At 47.1% G+C, this 22,484-nt stretch overlaps 1 protein-coding gene and 1 pseudogene across 1 annotated transcript in view; one reads left to right on the forward strand and one right to left on the reverse strand.

The window, feature by feature from the left end:
* Positions 1-18,718, reverse strand: part of DNAH1 (dynein axonemal heavy chain 1) — a 74,776-nt gene extending 56,058 nt beyond the window's left edge. The window contains exons 1-7 of the mRNA XM_043886875.1: positions 18,383-18,718; positions 17,511-17,583; positions 15,115-15,289; positions 14,530-14,686; positions 13,453-13,585; positions 11,015-11,176; positions 10,267-10,519 (exon numbers count right to left, since the gene is read on the reverse strand). Coding sequence (XP_043742810.1) covers positions 10,267-10,519; positions 11,015-11,176; positions 13,453-13,585; positions 14,530-14,686; positions 15,115-15,289; positions 17,511-17,583; positions 18,383-18,718 — 1,289 coding nt within the window. The remainder of the gene's footprint in view (positions 1-10,266; positions 10,520-11,014; positions 11,177-13,452; positions 13,586-14,529; positions 14,687-15,114; positions 15,290-17,510; positions 17,584-18,382) is intronic.
* On the forward strand, positions 5,816-6,304 carry LOC122683239 (annotated as a pseudogene).
* Positions 18,719-22,484: the final 3,766 nt, after the last annotated feature.

Raw genomic sequence — 22,484 nt, forward strand, 5'->3', positions numbered from 1 at the left:
TGTTCTTGAACTGTTGGTGGAAATGTAAATTGATACAGCCACTATGGAAGATGCTATGGAGATTCCTTAAAAATCGATGAATAAAACTACCATATGACCCAGAAATCCCATTCCTAGGCATATTCCCTGAGGAAACCAAAATTGAAAGAGACACATGTACCCCATTGTTCATTGCAGCACTAATTACAATAGCTAGAACATGTAAGCAACCCAGTTGCTTCATCTGTCCATCGACATTTGAGTCAGTTCTGATGAGATGGATGAACCTAGAACCTATTATACAGAGTGAAGTGAGTCAGAAAAAGAAAGATAAATGTCGTGTTCTAATGCATACATACGGAATCTGGGAAAGTCGTACTGAAGAATTTATTTACAGGGCAGCAATGAAGAAACAGACATAGAGAATAGACTTATGGACATGGGAGAAGGGAGGAGAGGGTGAGACGTATGGGAAAGAGTAACACGAAACTTACATTACCATATGTAAAATAGATAGCCAATGGGAATTTGCTGTATGCCTCACGGAACTCAAACTGGAGCTCTGTATTACCCTAGAGGGGTGGGATGGGGAGGCGGACGGGAGGGAGGTTCAAAAGGGAGGGGATATATGTAAACCTATGGCTGATTCATGTTGAGGTTTGACAGAAAACAAAATTCTGTAAAGCAATTATCTTTCAATTAAAAAAATTAAAAATAAATTAAAAAAAACAACAGGTAAATAAGCAGCAGCATGATAGAGACAAAGATAGGATGGAGTCTCTGATGAAAAGAAAACAGTGGAACAGAACTAATATTTAAAACAACAATTCAAGAAAATTTTCCAGAAATAGAAGAATATCTGAATTTAAAACATTTAAAAGGCCGATTGTGTACCTGGGAAAAAACATCTGGAATGATCAACTCTAAGATGTACCCCAGTAAAATGACTAAAGATGAAAAAAATCTCCAAGGCCTCCAAGGAAAAAAAAAAATAAAAAAACTTACAAGTGAAGGGGATTTTGACATCAGTTGTCTCAAAAGCAACATACAAAGCAAAATAAGAGAATAGCATTTTTTAAAGCAAGGAACAAAAGTATATGAACCAAGAATTTTATATCCAGTCAAGCTGTCATTCAAGTTATAAACATGCAAGAACTCTAAGAACACGATAACTTTGAGCCCTTTATAAGGAATCTTCTAGGAGCTTCAACCAGTCAAGAGACTGATGGGGTTCAGGACACACCACCCAAAAATATGGTACCTTGTACAGGATGTTCTAAGCTGAAGGATCACAAAAACAGCAGGTGCAGGGAGGATTCTCTGACCTTCCCCTGAAGCAGGTCATAAGACCCTCAAGTGAGAGATAGCTCCCCTTACCCGGAGGAAAGAGACATCCTTAGCCCCAGGATGGAGGAGGCCAAGAGGAACCTGAATGTGCAGAGCTTGTTAAGGTCCCCCAGGCGACTCAGTTCATATCCTTTTGTCCTATCACATTTCCCGCGACTTTCCGTCCTTCATCAAGCCTAGTATAAAAACATTCTGGTTTAACCTCTTTGTCTTTATTTCCATATGAATGCTCCCATGTCACATAAAACGTAAAACATGCTTCCCTCTTGTTTATCTGTTTTCTGTCACTGACACCCAGCCAAGAACCTAGAAGGGTATGGGAAGGGAGAGGGTATCGCCTCTCCTGCAAGACGACAGGGGAAACTTCAGGAAAAGGATTCATACACTTAAAATAGTAGACTGAAGATTAACACAGAGAGATGACAGTGGAAGAATATTATCTTAGCATACTAACTAGAAAAAGGCAACTTAAAATGGGAGGAAAAAGGGATGAGACAAGTAAAATAAGATCAAGTACTGTTGTATAGGAAATAGGAGGTTAGCAGACACATTAAAAACCAATAAACTGGAGAGCAGAAGGTTAAACAAGGAAGCAGGAAATTATAAGCACAGTAAAAGGATAAGGACAAAAAAAAAACAGTAAAATAAAGATACAAACTGTCCTAAATACTGAAAGAAAAATTTTAAGTAAAAGAACAAAAAAAAAAACCAACACATTATGAGGAGAAAGAAACAGTATTGTATGTATTATAACACTCATAATAATTTTAATGTGAAACAACATGACAGAAATGAGATCAAACGTATCAGCCATATCAATAGAAGTGAATGGGCTTAACTCACTTTTCACAAGAAAAAAGATTTTTAGTTTGACTCACAAAGTAAGACCCAACTATATGGTGATAACAAGAGACCTACCTGAAACAAACTAATTCAGGAGGACTGAAAATAGAGGGAGGGGTAAAGATTTTATATATATATATATATAAATATATATATATATATATAAAATGGAAACAACAGCAAAAAAAAAAAAAAAAAAAAACCACCAAGTTACAATTCTGATATCAAGCAAAGTAAAATTCAGGTCAAAAAGCATTAGACCTGATCAAGGATACTTTTTAATGCTAAAAATATCAATTTATAATGATAATATAACATACTTCTCTCACTGGACAAGAGTAAGTGAAGATGCAGAAGATGTAAATAATATAAAGAATAAGGTAGATTTTTATGGAGTACATGTATATATAAAACTTTTGTACCTTAATAATAGGAATACACGTCTTCTCAAGTGCAAATGGAACATTCACAAACACTGATTACATACTGTCATACAGAAAATACCAGCAAGTTCTATATAGTAGAAATATTATAAATAACATTCTCTGATCTCAATACAACAAACTAAAAATTACTAACATTTTATTAGCAAGTACTTTCCACATGGAAAGCTAAAACCTCATATTAAACTCTATAATGAAATAGAAAATAAAAATCAAATTTTTGTAATAAAAAAATGAAGTACTACATATCAGAATCTGTGGACTACTGCATTTTCAAAGTTATCAGAAGGAAATTCATAGCCTTAAACCCATTTATCAACAAGAATGTAAATAAGTGAATTAAACACCCAGGACAAATACACACATGCACACAAACTATGAATATAGCAAAACATAAGCCAAAAGGAAGGAAATAATAAAAACAAAAGTAGAATGATAAAGATGTAATAAACAATCAAATTAATAATCCTAAATCCTATGTTTTTAAATTAACAATCCAAACAAATCACAAGTAACTTAATAAAGTAAAAAAGAGAACATAATTCTACAAAATAAGAGGTGACTAAGGAAGACAATGTTAAAATGAAAAAGATTTTAAATCATATTGCAAATGTCTATGCAAATATATATTAAAATCTAGACAACATGATAATTTTCCAGAGAAATAAAATATAACAAAATTGACTCCATCGGAAAAAGAAAGCTTAAATAGACCAATTTCTGTAGAAAAATTAAGTTATAGAAAAACTAAAAAAGTACCACGTCCAAATGGTTTATGAAAGGATGACCACATAGCCCCAGTGCAATATAAATTGTTCCAGAGTACTGAAGGACAATGTCAAAATTCTTTATATGAAGTAAGTATAACTTTGCTTCAAACCTGTTAAAGACAGTACAAAAAAAATTACAGACCAACATCACATATCAATGACAAAATTCTAAATAGCTTATTAACCAACAAAACCCAATACCACATTAAGAAATGATACACCATGGCTAAGTGAGATTTATTAAAGGATTACAAGGTTGTTTCAATATTCAGTTTAGTTCAGTTGCTCAGTCGTGTCCAACTCAATATTAAGAAATCAATTAATATAATTCACCATAGGAATAGATCTAAGGAGACAAACATGATTATCTCCATTGGTATTTTAAAATGTATGACATTTTTAATACATTTAAATGTGTTTAGAAATATATGACAAAAATTTAAGAAAACAAATCAACAGGTACATTATTAAATAAACAAAACCCAAAAGCTAGCATTTTTCTTAATGGAGAAACACTAGAGGTATTTCCACTAATATTAGGAACAAGGTACTGATGCCTACTGTCTCAATTACTATCCAATATTGTACTGGAGGAATTAGAGACTGCAATTAGACAAGAGAAGGTAATTAGAAGACTGCACGTGTGCTAAGTCGCTTCAGTTGTGTCCAACTCTTTGCGATCCTATGGACTGTAACATGCCAGGCTCCTCTGTCCATGGGATTCTCCAGGCAAGAATACTGGTGTGGGTTGCCATGCCCTCCTCCAGGGGATGTGCCCAACACAGGGATCAAACCCGCATCTCCTGAGGCTCCTGCATTGCAGGTGGATTCTTTACCACTGAGCCACTGAGGAAGCCCAATCAGACGAATAAGAATTGGAAAATAATAAGTAAAACTATCTCTATTTCTAGATAGTGTGCACTTAGAAAGCCCTAAAGAACCAATGATAAACTCAAACAGTAAATGACTTCAGGAAGGTAACAGAATGTAAATTAATACAAAGAAATCAATCAATAGACGTAACAGTAGAGAAAGTCCATTCATAACAACAACAAAGAAGATAAAATATTGCGTTAACCAAAAAATTCATTTGGGCTTTTCCGTAACACTGTATGGAAAATGCAAACCAACTTTTTTGGCCAATCCAATACTTAATAAGTAATATGCAAAACCTACATGAGTAAAACTTCAAAGCACTCTTGAAAGACACAAAGGTAGACTTGAATAAATGGACAAACATGCCTTGTTCTTGGATAGGTCAATTTAAGATCCCAAAGACATCAGCTATACCTAAGGTAATTTAAAAATATAATGCAATCCCAATAAAAATACCAAGCATTTCCAAAACAGACCTATAAAAGTTGATACTAAAGCTCACATGGAGAAATAAGCATGGCAATTCCCTATCAAAAACTCAACAACTTTTTTTGCAAAAACATAAAAATCCATCCTAAATTTCATGTGGAATCTCAAGGAATGGCCAAATAACCAAAACAAACTTGAAAAAGAACAAAGTAGGAAGACACATTTTTCAATTTCAGAAATAATTACAAACCTACAGTAATCAAAATATGTGGTATTGGCATAAAGACAGTCTGACAGACCAGTGGAATAGAAAAGACAGTCTGGAAACAAACCCTCACATATATAACCAAATGATTTTTAACAAGGGTGCCAACATCATTCAATGGGGAAGATAGCCTTCTTAATACCTCATGCTAGGAAAACTGGATATTCACATGCAAAAGAATAAAGCTGGACCCTTACCTAAGACCATATACAAAATTTAACTCAATATGGATCAAAAATCTGAACATAAGAGCGAACACTGTAAAATTCTTAAAAGGATGCATGGAAGAAAGTTTCAAGACATTGGATTTGGTGATGATTTTCTTATACATGATGCCAAAAGGAAATCATCTTATACATGATAACAATAAGGAAAAATGGACAAACTGGACTTCACCAAAATGAAAACCTCTGTGTCCTGGTTACACAAAAGACACTATCAACAGAATAAAAAGGCAACCCATGGAATGGGAGAAAATATCTTCAAATCACATATCTGATAAGGGATTAATATCCAGAGTACATAAAGAACCAAAAATATAAGCAAAGAATTTGAATACACATTTCTCCAAATAAGACTACACAAACAGCCAATAGGCACGCGAAAAGATGTTCAACATCACTAAGCATTAGGAAAATGCAAATCAAAATCACCCTTTAGGATGGCTACTATAAAGAAAAAAACCCAGAAAATAACAAATGTCAGTGAGGATATGGAGAAATCTGAATCCCTTGTGCCCTGCTGTGGGAATGTAAAATGGTGCAATTGCTATGAAAACAGGATGGTGGTTTCTCAAAAAAATTAAAAATAGGGCTTTGCCAACACCACCGATGTCACCTGGAGCCGACCTGTACCACCCCACCATGGCCAACCCCACAGTGTTCCTCAACATTCACTGTCAATGTGAGCCCTTGGGCCATGCCTCCTTTGAGCTATATGCAGACAAAGTTCCAAAGACAGCAGAAAACTTTAGTATTCTGAGCACTGCGGAGAAAGGATCTGGTTATCAAGGTCCCTACTGTCACAGCATTATCCCAGGATTTATGTACCTGGGTGGTGACTTCATATCCTGTAGAGGCACTGGCAGCACGTCAACTACAAGAAATTTGATAACAAGTATCATCCTGAAGCAGTGGGTCCTAGCATCTTGTACATGGCAAATTCTGGACCCACATAAACAGTTCCATTTTTCATGTACACTACCAAGCTTGGGTGGTTGGGTTGCAAGCACGTGGTTTTTTGCAAGGTGAAGGAGGGCATCAATACTGTGAAAACCATGGAGTACTTTGGGTTTGGCAAGCACCAGGTTTGGCAAGACTGCCGAGAAGCTTGCCATTGCTGAGTGTGGATAACTCTAATAAATTTGACCTGTATTTTATCTTAACCACGGACCATTCCTTCTCTCACCTGCTCATAATAGCCTATAATCTTTGTGCTCTCACTGCAGTTTTTCGGTTTTATGTTTTCCTTATCCCTTCCAAGTGTAGCTGAATTACAGAGTTGAATTTATGATAATGAGATAAAAACTAAACAGCAACAAATAGAATTACCATATGATCTAGTAATTCTGCTTTTGGAAAAGAAGTGGAACTCCACTACTTCTCCAAAGAACAGAGAGCAGGGACATGAAGATATCTTTGTATACCCATGTTCACAGAAGAATTATTCCTAAGAGCCAAAAAACAGGAGCAGCCAAGTGTCCATCAACAGATGAATAGACAAACAAAACATGGTATATATGTACAATGGAATATTATTCAGTCTTAAAAAGGAAGGGAATTCTGGTGTGTGCTACAACATAGATGATATTAGAAGACATTATGTTAAATGAAAGAAGGAGTCACAAAAGGACAAGTAATGCATGATTCTACTCATATGAAGCACTTAGGTAGTCAAATTCATAGAGACAGAAAGTAGAGTGGTGATTGCCAGGGGCTGGGTGAGAGGAGAATGGGGTCTTACAGTTTAATGGGTGCAGAGTTTCACTGTGGGACCATGAACATTCTGTGGATGGATGGTAGTGATGACAGGATAATAATGTGCATGTACTTAATGCCACTGAGATGTACACTTAGAAATGGTTAAAATGGTGAATTTTATATTATGTATATTTTCCCACTATTTTTAAAAATAATTAAAACAAACAAATAAACATGCAAGAATTGCCAGAAAAACACTGAAAGGGAAAAGCTATTAATACAAAGGGGGAATGGCCTGACAAGACATTAAAACATACTGTAAAATATCTATAATTAAAACTGTAGTGCAAGTGTATAAATAGAACAATGGAATAGAACAGAAATTTCAGAAATAGACCAAAGTACATATGGAAATTAGTGTATGATAAAGGTGGCCTCTCAAATCACCAGGTCAAAGATAGAGGTTTCAACAAATGCTGATGGGTATTAAAAAATGTTTAACAAACACTAGTCATTTGGAAAAGGATAAAATTGGATCCATACCACACACCATTCATAAGGATGAATCAAGGATATAAAAGGCAAAAGCATGAAACCATACAAGTTCTAGAAGAAAACCTCAATATAGGGAAAGACTTTGTAACTATGATTCAAAATCCAGATGTAATAGAAGAAATGGTTAATAAAATTATTTACATATTTTTAAGTTATACTGCAAAAACTACCATGTATTATGCTGTGCTTAGTCACTCAGTTGTGTCTGACTCTGTGACCCCATGGACTGTAGCCTACCAGGCTTTTCTGTCCATGGGGAGTCTCCAGGCAAGAACGCTGGAGTGGGTTGCCATGCCTTCTTCCAGGGGGTCTTCTCAACCCAGGGATCAAATCCAGGTCTCCTGCATTGCAGGCAGATTCTTTTCCATCTGAGCCACCAGGAAGCCCAAAAATTACCATAAGCGAAGTTAATATACAGCTGACAAACCAGGAGAAAATATTTACAACATGTATCACAGAGCTAAAGAACCAATATCCCTAATATATAAAGAACTCTTAATATTAGAGGGAAAAAACCCCAAAACCTAAAAGAAAAAAAAATGAGCAAAAAATGTGGACAAGTCACAAAAAGATATAAAAATTGCCCTTAATCATATGAAAAGATTCAAAAGACATTCAGCCTTACTTGTAATACTTATAGACTTACCTTCCAGACTGGCAAAAAAAATTTAATAGTATAATAAACAGCTCACTGTTAACAAGGGTGTGGAGAAACAGGTACTCTCACACATTGCTGGTGGGCATACAAAATCCTTATGGAGGAAAAGTTGGTGATCAGTAAGTAGTTATCTTTTTACCTAGCAACTCCACTATGCAGGAGACCCAGGTTCAATCCCTGGGTCAGGAAGACCCCGTAGAGGAGGGAATGGCAACCCACTCCGGTATTCTTGGAGGGTGGGGGAATATTAAAGTTATACCTCCGTCAGTATCAACATACAAGTGCACAAGATTATTCATTTGTAGCACTGTTTGTCATTGCAAAATGCCAGAAAGTACCTAAATGCCTATGTATTAGCAAATGGTTGAATAAACCATGATACATGGTATATCCACACAACAGATGACTATGCAGCTGTAAAAAGAGAATGGAGGAAGAATCAATGAACCGAAAAGGACTTATTCCCAGAATGCATTATAAGTGAAAAAGGCAAAATAAAAATGAGTGTCTATAGTGTGCTACTCATGTAACAGGGGGGATAAGAAATATATATATGAGAATATCATTTGTGCAAAAAAGAAATACAGAAAGGATAAACTGGAAACTAGTGACATTGGTAACCTATGGGTGAGAATACAGTAGAAAAGATGGGAGATGTGGATAGAATGAATGAGGGTGAAGAGTAACAAATCTCTGAGTATATCTTTTTGAGTAATATATACTACTGACTATATTTTATATATGTGTACATATATTATATATAAAAAGAAATATATACATATGTATGTATATTTTCTATACACTCACTACATACATATTACATATAATGTAATATATGAATTATATATATTCTATAATATAATATACATATATTATGCTTACATCTATATATACACATATATGTATTTATTTATATTTATAAAATAAATGGACCAAGCTATAGTTCATCAAATGAATGAATCACACTCAGGAGGATGGGGAGAACTAAACCAAGTAACTTCTGAACCTAGTATTTGCACCGTATGCCCCCAGGTTAAAAAGGAAAAAGAAAACTAAACAAATATCAAAGATTACTTATGAGAGCTTATCCTCCAAAGAGGATGGATTAGCAACTGAAATTACTTTCTGTGTATCCTAGGTCTGAGAAAATAAGTAAATACACTGTGAAGAATAAAAGCCAAATTTCTTTTAGAAAAAGAAGTGAAAAAACAAGTACAAGTAAGAATGAGGCCTGTGGTTCAAAGTAAATGTGAAGGTATCAGTATGAACTCGTGATTTTTGACAGATCAATAAATAGATATGTAATAATTAGACATATGTGTGAAGGCTATATGTAACATAATGTAATATAACACTATAACATGATTAAGGTAAAATAAATAATATGTATAGCTTAGGTCTATCTCCTAGGGCCTCAAAGCATTGATTTCCCAGGAGCAATGAGCACATCTTAATGCCAAAATCTTGTCTTCTAAATGCAATTCCCCACCAAGAGGAACCAGGGCCCCTTGGAGAAATAGTTGATTTCAGGGCTGGGTCTGCAAAAGTGCAAGATGACCTTGGGACGACTTCTTGCTGTGCCAGAAAATGAAGTGAAGTGAAGTGAAGTCACTCAGTCGTGTCCGACTCTTTGGGACCCCATGGACTGTAGCCTACCAGGCTCCTCCATCCATGGGATTCTCCAGGCAAGAATACTGGAATGGGTTGCCATTTCCTTCTCCAGCGGATCTTCCCAACCCAGGGATCGAACCCTGGTCTCCTGCATTGCAGGCAGACGCTTTAACCTCTGAGCCACCAGGGAAGCCCACCAGAAAGTAAAGACATGCTCAAAGAATAACAGAAACATTAACAAGAGGACAGAGGAAGCGGCCTGAAGAGGCTCCCACTGGCCAAGTCTGAGACAATTTGAGCACGAAAATTAAAAATGGTAGTAACAGATTATAACCCTTGGAATAGAATTAAGAATCCATGAGTCCATACTGATAATGAGAGACCTGGAGCTGAACAAGGCATGGTTCAGGGTCCAAGAAGTCCATAGTACAGTGGGCAAGACAGCCCCAGACAGAGGAGCATGGGGAGAGTACCCCTCTCACATACAGGGCAGCCCTAGCTCCCTACTGGACAGCTCCCTGGAGGAGGCGCTGCTGGGGTGTGGGGAAGGGTCTGGGTGGGGAGGACTCACGAGGGCCCTTTGCGCATCCGAGGCGTGCTCATGGCCCACTGCTTGATCTTGTTCAGGCTCTGCTCACTGACAAGCCGCTGGCCCTCGGAGGGCATGCAGTCCACGTACAGGTTGTATAGCAGCAGTGCCTCCGTGTTCTTGCGCAGGGCGTTGGCCTCGACCACACGTTGTGTGAACACACGTGGGTCCTCAGCACAGAAGAGGAGCTGGATCCTTGGCACCCAGTACTGACAGATCAGGAGGGGTGGCCTTCCTGGGTGGGGGGGGGGGGGGTTGGAGGGACAAAGGAATAGCCAGTGGGGCCCTCAGGCAGGAGCACTAGATTCCAGCCTGGCTCTGCCACCCATGCACGGCGGCCCTGAGCAAGTGACCCCATCCTGTCTGTGAACGCTCCCTGCACTGCCCACACCACAGGTTGTCATGGTTGGATGTGAAAGTGCTTTGTTAACTGTGAAAAGGACGGACATCACTCAGTGACGGGCCTTGGGCTCCTTCTCAACAGGACACTGAAAACACCACTGTCAGCGGCTCAGAGGTGACATATCAAACTGACCAGCTGCCCTCCCTGGGCTCTCTGAGTGTGGGTCCTCGCATTCTCACTGGTTGGGGGACAGACAGCCACAGGACAAGGGAACAAGGGGGAGTTCAGGCCTCAGCTGGTTATGCCCTGGGCAGGGGCTGGCCTCAGTCACAGGCCAGGCCGGGCCTGAGCTGGGGGTCTGCTGAGGCAGGGGCAGAGACCTCGCACCTTCAGGCGTGACCCCTCCATTCAGGATAGGCTTCCCCATCTCATCGCGCACTAAGCCATCCTCCGCTGTCTTGTGTACTAGGTACAGCTTCTTCTCCTTGTCGTAGTCCAGGACCCCGACATTGCACCATTTGTACTGCAGCTTCTGACTCTTGGGGTCCTCTGAAACAGGAGGGGAGTCCATCAGTGCCCCCGGCGATGGGGTGGAGAGAGGCTGCTGCCTGCAGGCAGTGGGTGCTAGGAAAGTTCTCGGTGGTCAACTGATCTGGCCCCTCTCCCACCACACTGACTCCCCTTCTCTGGCTGCAGCACAGTGGGGGGCCTGCCTCCTCCCAGCTGAGCTGGGCAGGAGGAGCCAGAAGGACCAGGCCTCTCTGCTCTGGTCTCTGCATGGCTCCATCAGGGCAGCTAGAGACAGGCCAGCAGGGCTGGGACCAGGAGGCAGGAAAGCCTGAAGCCAACAGATCCGGTTGAGGATCTAGGTGTAAAGCTCACCACATCCCAACTGGACCCTTTCAAGGCCAAGGGAAGTCCTGAGGCTGCATGTGGGAGCTGAGCCCCCAGCCTCTCCATCAGAGCAGGGCAGGGTAGAAGAAGACTGCTCCCCTGCAATGGCTTCAGAGTAGGTCTCAGGGCGTTTGGTCAGGATGCACCCTCGCCCTTGGCTGAAAATTTTGACTCCTCTCGCTCAACTCCTGCCACTGCCTCCCTCCCTCATCCCTCTCTAGCCATACCGGACGTCTGGTTACTCCTGACTCTAGAGCTTGCTCCTGCCTCAGGGCCTCAGCGTTGACTGCGCCCTCTGTCTGGAACAGTCTTCGCCCACATCACCTTGATGCTGGCTCGTTCCCTGCTCAAGTGGCTTTTCCTTGGAGAAGCATCTCTGCCTAAAATAGCACCTTTGCCCCTGGCACTCTCTGACCGCTCACCCTGTCTGCGTATCTCACAGAGCCTGAAGTCACACTGTGTATGTATCCTCTACGGGCTGGAATTCCAAGGAAATGCTCCCGCTGACCGATGCCAGGCAGGTGAGAACAGGAGTTTGCTGTGTGATAAACCTCACCAGCTTTGGTTCTGTTTGACTTTTCCCTTCTCGTCCTAATTAGTTTCCTTCCTGAAAATGCTGACCTGTTCTTGGCTCAACTTAAGAGGGAAAGATGTCATGAGAGAAGCCCCGAGCAGAAAGCAGAGGTCCCTGGCAGAAAGGCTCCCGACCTGTCCCTCCTCCCGTTAGAGCTGCCGCTGAGGGCCCGGACCGTGTGAAGCGGAACAGGCAGGAGCGCCTTGGGGAAGCCACTACCTGGTACATTTAAGGTTAATGCAGCCCCAAACTTTCTGCTTTTATCACCAAGAATTGGAGATCTGGGAACAGTTGAGTTAAATTATTTTTGTAATTAAGTCCAAAGTAAAGGGATCATTCTGGGTTTCTTGTCTAGTTCAGAGAAATTGATTCCAGCATTAATGCGTTTTTAAATTGAAACACAAACTTACAGCTTGCACAATGGACTTGTTGTGGGCCCCCTGGAGGTTTAGCAGTCTGAGAACCAGCGTGGCTCTAGAGTCCTATCTCCCGCCTGGGCGCCGGCCCACTGGGCTCACTCCCCACTCCACAGCAGCACATCCACGCACTGGGCTAGAGCAGAGATGCCCCCGCCCTGCACAAGGGGACAGCCACCTTCAATCTCAAGACCGGGACCTTCCTAGGATGCCTACGTGGAGGCTAGTCACGCAGGCCAGGCCGGGAACCATGGACAGTCAGCCTGGCTCTGTTCCGGACAGCAGCAGACCAAAGGAAGGACAGACACAGACACGTTTAAGGTCTGGCAAAAGAGTGCAACACGACTGTGGGGATGTGCGTGTGGGTGTGACAGCGGTTGTGAATGGGTGACTGTCGGCATGTGTGTCTGTGTGGCAAAAATGTGCGTATGACTGTGTACGTGTGTGTGAGGGATGGTGGGTGAGCGTGACAGTGGGCTTGTGAATGTGTGTGTCTGAAATCAAGTACGTGAGTGTGTCATAGTGTGTGTGCTGTCCAGGCAGAGGAGAAAGCCAAGAGGCCACAGATACAGGTGGGGCAGAGGAGTTTCTGGGCGATAGAGTGGAGGGGCTTGAATTGTGCCCCTTATACACACTTGAACATGTCTAATGAGCGTGCATATTTTTCATTACCAATAAATCAAAGACTTCTTTTTAAGACACCACCCAGCTGTCCCCTCCCCAGCCCACCAATCCATGTCATCCCTGGTCCCCTGCCTTTCCTCCTGTGTGGCCAGCCCGCTGGCCTGTATCCCAGCTGGGAGGGAGGCCCCAAAATGTGGGGCCACCGCCTCCCATGGTTGAGGCCCAGGACAGCCGAGGAGTCCATGGCTGGGTTGCTGCTGGGACAGGATGGTGCAGACCAAGATCCTGTCCTCCCTGCCCCCGCTGGCCCTGCTCACCGTGCCCCAGGAAGTCATCAGTGGGCAGGAGGGCTTTGCCAGGGACAGGCTTCCTGTTCTGAGACCCTGGCTCCAAGCCCATGTTGATCCACTCGATGGGAGTCCGGCAGTCAAACTCCTCATTGTCAAACACCTGCAAGAAGATAGCAGGTGCTGGGCAGAGGCAGCTCGCCCTGACAGCCCCTGTGGGCTGAGCATGCGAGGCTAGAGGTGCCCGGGCAGCCTCCTCCCCGGATGCAGATGCTGAGGTCTGGGGGCCAGGGGCCCGAGTGCCTCCTCTGCTGCTCACCGGGCTCTATGGGGTCTGGCTCTGTGAAACCCTGTCCAAGCAAGTTACCCTGAGGTTCAGGCAGAGGGGTGGCTGGGGACTCACAGCAGGCCCTCTCTCCCACTGGCCAGGACCACCCAGCTCAGGATCAGTGGAAGAGGCGGTCCTTGGATTTTCCTGAGCGCCCACCCTGACTCGGAAATGATAGAGATTCAGGTTGTCAGGAGGGTAATGTGCATCGACATTCCACTCTGTCTCCCCAGATGCACTGCCAGGCAAGAGACAGTCAGGGCCATGGAGAGAAGGGCAGGGAGGTGGGTGAAAACCAGAGTAGGCTATGCTCTCTCTTTCTCCTTCCTGGACTCCATTTCCACACAGAACTCCAAAGAGGCTGCAATGGTTGCCTCCACTACTCCAGTGCCCTCCTCTACTCCAGCTTTCTCCAGCCCAGTGACCCCAGATGCAGTGGTCAAAGGGAACTGAACACTACTCCACAGTCCTCCCAGCCGCTTCTCGGTGCCCGAGGAGGGGTTGGGGACAGAACTCATGCACACAGGCTTCCCAGTCTCCCAGAGAAGCAGAGAATCAGCATCTCAGGGGTGCTGGGCGCCCCCCACCCCACCATGCCCCAGCATAGGATGTTGAAACTCCTCCTGCAGAGCAGTGGGGGCAGCGCTCTATGCAGATGTCCTGTTTGACACGCAAGTGCTTGTCATGGCTAGGGGATCCCCCTTTTGAATCTGACCCCTCTGCTCGGGTCCTGCACCCCCATCTCCTGACCATCAGCTCTCCATGGACGCTAGACTCACCTTCAGTGGGAGATAGATGGGGAAGAGCGGGTCGTGACCCTGCTCAATCGTCTGGGGGTTGTGGGGGTCTGGGTGCCTGGGCATGAGCTTGTCAGAGTCGATGCCCTCGTTGGCCAGCAACTGCTCGATGTCCAGGCTCAGGTAGAGCTGCTTCCTCCTGCCCGAGGGACACGAACGGATCTCGTAACAGCTCAGCTCAGGTGAGTCGCGCCCTTGGGTGTCAGCAAGGGCCCGTGGAGTTGAGGCAGTTAAAGGTGTGGCTCAGGGACCCCTCGGGTCCTATGTTCTCTGGAATCCATCAGGAAGTGGTGTGGTGGCTGGAGCCACTCTCCAGGGCCCCAAATACCCTTGCGTCCTGCCTGCAGTTCCACCACATTGACTTAAGAGCCACCCTCCCTGATTTCACAGCAAGGAAAGCAACGTGTTTCCATTAAGAAACCAAAGGGCTAGAAGAGCTGATTGGAACGCTTGCAACACAGACCCATCTTGGTAATCTCTGCCGTTGAGGATGGTCACCTAGCTGCCTACCATCCGTCTCCCCTTGCGGTGGGCAGATGCCACCTCCCACTGCCAACCCAGCCATACCTCTCGATCTCAATCTTGCGGGGGCACTGGCCCGGCAGCACCATGTAGGGCACCTGCACTTTGGGCTCGTAGGCCTGCAGCGGGAAGTCAGTCTGGGTGAGCAGCTTGGTGGTGGACCCGATGCGCTGGTGCTCCAGGCGCTCCTCGAAGTCCTCAGAAACCTCAAAGGTTCTGACTGCGGGCAGGGGCGGGGACTCAGGCTGGGGCCCGACACCCCCAGCTCCATGCTGGGCAGGGAGCAGGCATGTGGCTTTGGGGCAGGGGGAGTTCAGAGCAGGCCTGAGGCAGGGAGAGGCCAGATGTGCATTGGGAGCCCCAGGGGATCCTGAGCCTGGGGGACAAGGGGCTCTGGCAGGCCTGTTTTGGGTCGTGTTCTCCCTGCCCAGAGCCAGTCTGCTCAACCGTTCTCCTCCATGCTGCCCATGACCCTGGTGCCAGCGGCTTTTGCTCAAGCCAGGTGCTGAATCAAACTACCCGCCAGGATTATAGATGGACAGGAAGGTGAAGTGGTAGCTCCCTGCATGTCTGGGTGGGTTCCTGCCATCCCCACCCCCACAGGCCCTGCCAAGCATCTGGGGTCTGAATGCCATGCACTCACTGGGACCGCTTCCAGACTTAAGGCATCCTGGACACTGTAGGAGAGGGTAGCACCACCCCCCAGCCCCCACGGGATCCCCCAAGTCACAAAAGGGCCATCCCTCCTCAGACAGGCTTCCGTTCCAGTTCTGAGGGTGGGGCACTGGAGAGAGAGACCCACTGGTAGGGTGACATTTCAGTTTTCCAGGACTCAAGATGTTAAGTGGGAAGGAGAGTCTCAGGCAAGCCAGAGAGGTAGGGAGGGGGTGTGGGAAAAAGCTTTGGGGGACGAGCCACCTTTCCCAGGGCCGGGTGGAGGGGGGCCCTTTGGACTGCTCAGTGATGGCCCCCAACCACTCCCCTGGGAGGTCCTAGTAACCCCCTTCCTGGGCCTCACATTTCTGGGGTCAAGATGTAGCCACATTGCAGGAGGGTCCACCTTGGGTGTACCCACTCTACAGGCTCTACAGAAGCTTCCAGAGGCTGAGCAGGGGCCATCCCGCCTGCAGCGAAGGCGGCTCTTTTATCAGGGCTGTGAGGTGCTGAGGGAACACAACGCTATCAAAAAGCCCTGGACTGGAGGCAGTTTTCAGATCCCTAATCATCTGCTCTTGAGCCTGTGGGTCCGTAACATACCCCACCCCCAAAATCCTGAGCTTCTGGGCCTGGCCCTGCATCTCAGGAGCCAAAGAGGAGCCAGGGTGAGGAGAGCAAAGCCAGCCCATGCCCCTGACCCCGCCCCTGCAGGTCCAGTGCCCTAGGCATCTTCCCAGGCCTCCACAGAGCCTTCTGCCAAGAACCCTGACTGCCACCATTCTGTGACCCTTCTGGGCTGCTCTTCCTCATGTGGGTGGGGACACAAAACTGCTGACCACCCCTTCCCCCATCCCTGCCCCCGCCATGGATGGTGGGAGCACCATTCCCAGTCCCCCAAAGCCCTTGATCTGTGGCCTGTAACCATTTTCTGGGCCACAGATACTTGTAAAACTGCTGACCACAGTAGGCTGCGTCCTCAGATCACTGCACAGAGGCACATACATGTGATGTTTCCTCTGCCACTGCTGGGGAGTCACAGACTCCCCCAAGAGGCCTGCGAGTCTGGACAGTGCCAGCACACAGCCAGGCCTCTCCTGGGGGTAGATAGGAAGGGCAGACAGCCGGGACCATGGAGGACCTGGGCCTGATTGAAGGGGGTGTCCTGCCTGCTGGCCAGTCAGGAGGGTCCCCACCCAATTCCTCATTGCCTCTCAGGGCCCCTCCCTGCTCACTGCCTCTCTTGGAGCCACCCTCTGCTCCCTTCTGCCACCGGGGGCTGCCCCGCACCCTGCAGGCCTGTCCCAGACCTTACAAGACTCATCATGGAGCCTGAGAGGAACTTCCTTCTTCCCCTTCCCAGCAGTGACCTCCCCGGCACCTTCCTGCTCCAAGCCTTGTTTCCAGTGCTGTGGCCTGAGCTGGATAACAGCTCAGACACAGTCCTCAACTCCTTCAAGCCCATGTTCCAGGGAAGGCAAGAAATATACCTGTCAGTGTCCCACTGTCCCCGTCCAGGCTGAGGGAAATGAGGCCCCAGACCTCGGCAGCCCCAGTGCCTCTGGGCATCCTTACCACACAGAGCTTTGCCGAGAGTAACGACTAAGCAACTGCACTTTACTGAGCACTCACCACGAGCGGGGCCCTGGCAAAGCACCTTGTATCTTATTATCCCCATTTTAACAGTGGAGGAAATTGAGACCCTCAGCCAAGAGGAGACAATCTCCCTCAGGCCAGAGGCCCTGCTTTTGAAGGCACCCACCCACCCGGCCCCGCTGGGCACTGACCTTCTGGGGTGAACTTGTCAAGGTCGGCCTGCTCCAGGAGGTCCAGGTTTGTGCAGGGGCCATGGCACACTTCCTGAAACCAAACCCCACAGCCTTGAGGGAGCGTAAACATCCTAAGGACAGGCAGGATCTGGAAGGACCCCCAAGGCCAAGTGTCTTCCCTGAGCCCACTAGGCTGCACTCCAGGGGGACAGGGACAGGGATGGGAAAGAATCAACGGAGAGGAATTTGCACAATTCCTCATTCAGAGGCCAAACTGGGTGACAAGCTACGGATACCTGGGACACCCGGGCCCAAGCCCGTTCTGGTCACGCACAGGCCCCCTCCTCACTCTGAGAACACTCCTGGCATGTGTCCAGGGGCTGGGCCACAAGACAGAGGTCCTTTACCTAAAAGCATCCTAAGGCTGTACGGGACCCATGGGCCCTTCTCACTCTCTCCTAGTTATATCCCTTCCCTTCTCCGTCCTCCCCCGCCCTCCGTCTCTCTACTCCTCTACATGGGCCATGGCCTGTCAGGGATCTCCGATCTTTGTACCTTCTGTTCCCCCGGCATGGAGCACCCTCCAAACCCCATCCTACCCAGCAAATTCATACCTATCTTGTAGATCTCAGTGGTACACAACCTTGTCCCAGGAGCCCCTCCCTAGCCAGAGCTGGGGAAGTATTTCCCCACCAACCCACTGCCCCATGACACTGGGCATATGGATGACAATCCTGGCGTCCTATCATCAGGGATGGATGGGCTGATGGGTGGGTGGGTAGAAAACGGATAGACTGATAGGCGCATGGACGGATGGATGAAAGAAAGAAAGGGCAAATGGCATCCACCAGGAAGGCTCAGGCTCCATAGGGCACAGCTGCCACACTCACCCCAAGTTTATCCAAGCTTCCGGGGCTGAGGATGTCAGAGTAGAACCCACGCTGCTTCATCAGGGGGTACTTCTTGTCAGTGCCTGTCAGGGGCAACTTCCGGGGCTGCCCCAAGTCTGAGGGCATGGGTGGGGTCACGGGCAGAGGTAAAGGTGGGGTCTTAAGGTCAGGGCTCAGAGGAAGTTTCTGCGACCCAGAATCTGGTCCCTGAAGAATCCTCCCCAGGTCACGCTCCAGGTCTTTCAGATTACATTCTGGGCCCGCAGAGGTCCATCTGCACTCTCGGCCCTGAGAGGCCCTTCCTGGGCTGTGGCCTTCTCGGTTAGGCTGCTCCATGCTGCTTTCTCAGGGTGATGTACCAGCCAGAGCTCCTAGGACAAGACACTGACATCCACTGGGCCCTGGTCAGCCTCAGCTCAGGTCCCAGGGCCGTCAGAGTACAGGGATGGCTAGTCCGCCACCCCACAACATGCCCCAGCCCCCAGGCATGGAGAACAGAGGGGGAGTACTCTCCTAATCTGAATATTACTCAGCTGCAAAAAAAAAAAAAGAAAAAAAAATGCCATTTATAGAAACAGGGATAGACCTAGAGATTATCATACTAAGTGATATAAGTCAGACAGAGAAAGACAAATATCACATGATATCACTTATATGTGGAACCTAAAATATGGCACAAATGAACCTAGCTATGAAACAGAAACAGACTCACAAACATAAAGATCGGACTTGTGGTTGCCAGGGTGGGGGGTAGCGGTGGAGGGAGAAGGGTGGACTGGGAGTCTGGGGTTGGCAGATGCAAACTACTGCCTACAGGATAAATGGACAATAAGGTCCTATTGTATAGCATAGGGAACTAGATCCAACCTCCTGAAAAAGTGAAGTGAAAGTCGCTCAGTCGTGTCTGACTCCTTGCGACCCCATGACTATACGGAATTCTCCAGGCCAGAATACTGGAGTGGGTAGCCTTTCCCTTCTCCACGGGATCTTCCCAACCCAAGGATTGAACCCAGGTCTCCCACATTGCGGGCAGATTCTTTACCAGCTGAGCCACAAGTGAACCCCAAGAATACTGGAGTGGGTAGCCTATCCCTTCTCCAGCGGATCCAATCCCTTAGGATAAACCATAATCGAAAAGAATACTTTTTAAAATGGCTATATGTATATGACTGGGTCACTTCACTGTACAGCAGAGATTGGGACAACATTGTAAACAGACTATACTCAATAAGAAAAAATTTTTTTAAAAAGGCAGTCAGTCTACAATTATCTCAATAGAAATGTCAATTTAAAGGAGGGCATCTCAACAAAAAGAAACAGAGGTCTGGTCCAAATAAGGCCCCCTCCCACTGCCCTGTCCCATTTCCCACCCGCTGCATGCAGGAGCTGTGGGACAGGCCTCTCTTTCAGCTGCATGTTTGATGCTCCATTATCTCCATTTTAGCCTGGTGGGACTGGCTGGCGCAGGCCTCTATTAGTTCATGGCAGGGGAATCTTGCCTGGCCTGACCCGAAGGGTGGGGTGGGCAGCCAGACTGTCTGGGGCAAAGCTATCCAGCAGTGTCAAAGCATCCTGCAGCTGCTGGAGTCCATTTCTAAGAAGGAGGTGGTGAGTTGGCAAGACCACCTGAAGGCACAGGAAGCGCAGATGGTGTTCTGGCATCAAGCCCCACACTGCGAGGCCAAAGGCCAATCAGCTTTCCACCAGTCAAGCACGCCCCACCAGAACTCTGCTCCCTGAATCTACTCCCTGGTGGCCAGCCGTCCCCCGGGGCAGGTGCTGAAAATGACACTGAATTTGGCCCACCTGTCTGACTGTCACCAGCCCTTCCTAGAGCATCCAGAAGACAAAGGACCCACTGGGGCTCGGCCCCATCATGGCTGCAAATCCACAGGTATCTGCTTCATCTTTGAACAAAATCACCAAACAGAAAGAGCATGGCTTCGAGAGGCTAGGTCAAAGCCCCACACAAAGGCATTCCATTCCCTGGTCTCCCTGGTTCTCAGATAGGCTTGAATGCGTGTGGCTGTTTCCTGGTGTGTTACAAGACTGACAGACCTAACAGGTGCAGAAGCACCCAGGAAGCTGCAGTGTTACTGGGGGCAAAAGGAGTCAGTGACGGGCGGATGTGCTGCCCCTGGGGGCCTTTTCCCCTCTGAGCAGGTTGGCAGTGGGGTGTGTATTCAGGCATGTCCCAAGACAGAAGATGTGAGAGGGAGGTGCAGACTCAGAATTCTGTTTCCCCTCCGTCTCTCAGCCCTACACAAGGATCGAAGGATCCCTTCCAATCTCACACAGCTCTGGACAGCTGGACTTCACCAGTATGCACAGGACCAGTGACAGACAGACAGGCAGGCAAGCAGAAAGACCTCTGCCTCCTGTCACAGCCTCACAGGTGATGGCAGCCTGTACACGGGAATGGGTGTGGCTGGTGAGAAAGAGAGGACATGGTCTCCGGCAAGGCCTCCACTGGGCACCCTCTCATTTGTGTGAGGGAGCTGGCCGGTGGGAGGGCGAGGTGGCCCCGGAAGGTGCAGCGCTGGGAAAGGTGACTGGCGCTGAGAGTTCAGATGTAGTTCACACATCATCTTGTTTAAATCTCTGAGGTGGGAACTGAGGCTATTCTCAATTCTCAGAGATTCAGAGGTGGGAAAAACGAGGCTCAGGAAGGTTAAGTGACCTACACAAAAGGCACTGGAATGTGAACACAAGTTATTGTTTCTCCCCAGTCAGATAACCTGGGAGCCCTACTGGTTTGAGTCAGAGGAAGCTTTGGGTTGGATTCACAGACATTCAGCCCTGTGTGACCTGAGCACCTGCCGGGCACTCGGCAGGATGGACACAGATGGACAAGCGACAGGTACTACTAGAACCACCAATCCATAAACAAGGAAACTAAGGTCCAGAGAAGTTAAGAAACTCGGAAAAGGCACACAGCCAAGAAGTGGCAGAACCATAACGGAAACAGGTCTCCGCCTCTGGCTAGCCTAAAGATCCTTGTCCTGGGCTTCACAACAGTGGTTCGCAAACTGTGCCAAGGAGCCCAGAGGCTCAGCAAGGTGAGTGCCTAAGCACAAGTGCTTCTGAGCCACCCACCCCTTCTGAGCCACCCAACAAGGACCCTGCGCCTTTATCTGTTTCACATATTAGGGTTCCGTTCAAGTTCAAATGCAACAATTTTCAAGTAGCATTCATCTCTGGAACCTCAACACCTAGCAAGGGACTAGCATGGGCTTGGCACATGGCAGGTGCCTAGAAAGCATTTGGTGAGTGAGTGCGCAAATGACTGAACGGGGAAAGTGAGGGAGGAAGTTGATCTCTGTAAGCCCTGTGAGACAGCTGCAGCAGCACTCTGCCAATTTACAGATGAGACACTGAGGACTAAGAAGAGTGGACAGTGGTCAGGCTCAGGAGAGGGGCTGGATGGCTGATGAGGACCAGAAACCTGGCTCTTTTCCTCTTAGGAAATGAGGAGGAGAGGGCTACATTCTCAGCATGGGGGCGGAGCAAAAAAACATAAAAATTTTAAAAAGTGGTCTCGTCAGTATGGAACTTATCTACAAGATTGTTTAAAAGCGTGTCCCACTCCCTTGCCACTGACCAAAGACAAGCAACCGCTTGCGGGCTCGTGGGCAGGGATGTGAACCCTGAGCCAGGAGGCCGTCCTCCTTGCTGCACCCTTGCCCTCCGCGCCTTATCGAGGTCCCCCTGCAGGTGTTGGCCCTGCCATCCCTCAGGCCCACCGACCTACCTACCGATCTAACGGCTCCACCGCAAACCGTGTGGGGTCCGGCTGCCCGTCTCTATGGAGAGACGCTGGGTCCGTTGCTAAGGGGCGGGACCATCCGGCAAGGCTTGCGGGAACTTCCGTCAGTAAACCTCCGCAGGTCTGCACTAATGTCCCCTACACAACGCCTGACTTGGTTCCTCCCGCCCAGACTCGCGCAGCTCCTTCGCACTAGACTGGGCCACCTCCGGGCGGCTGGATGGGGGTCGTTGGGAAAGTATCAGCCATCTAGGCTCTCAAATCCAGCCTCCATTATCCATCTCCCCTCCCAGACTTTTCTGGAGAAAGAGACAAAATGGCCAAAAGCTGTTTTCA

This window comes from Cervus elaphus, chromosome 24 (assembly GCF_910594005.1).
Source record: "Cervus elaphus chromosome 24, mCerEla1.1, whole genome shotgun sequence".
Taxonomy (NCBI): domain Eukaryota; kingdom Metazoa; phylum Chordata; class Mammalia; order Artiodactyla; family Cervidae; genus Cervus; species Cervus elaphus.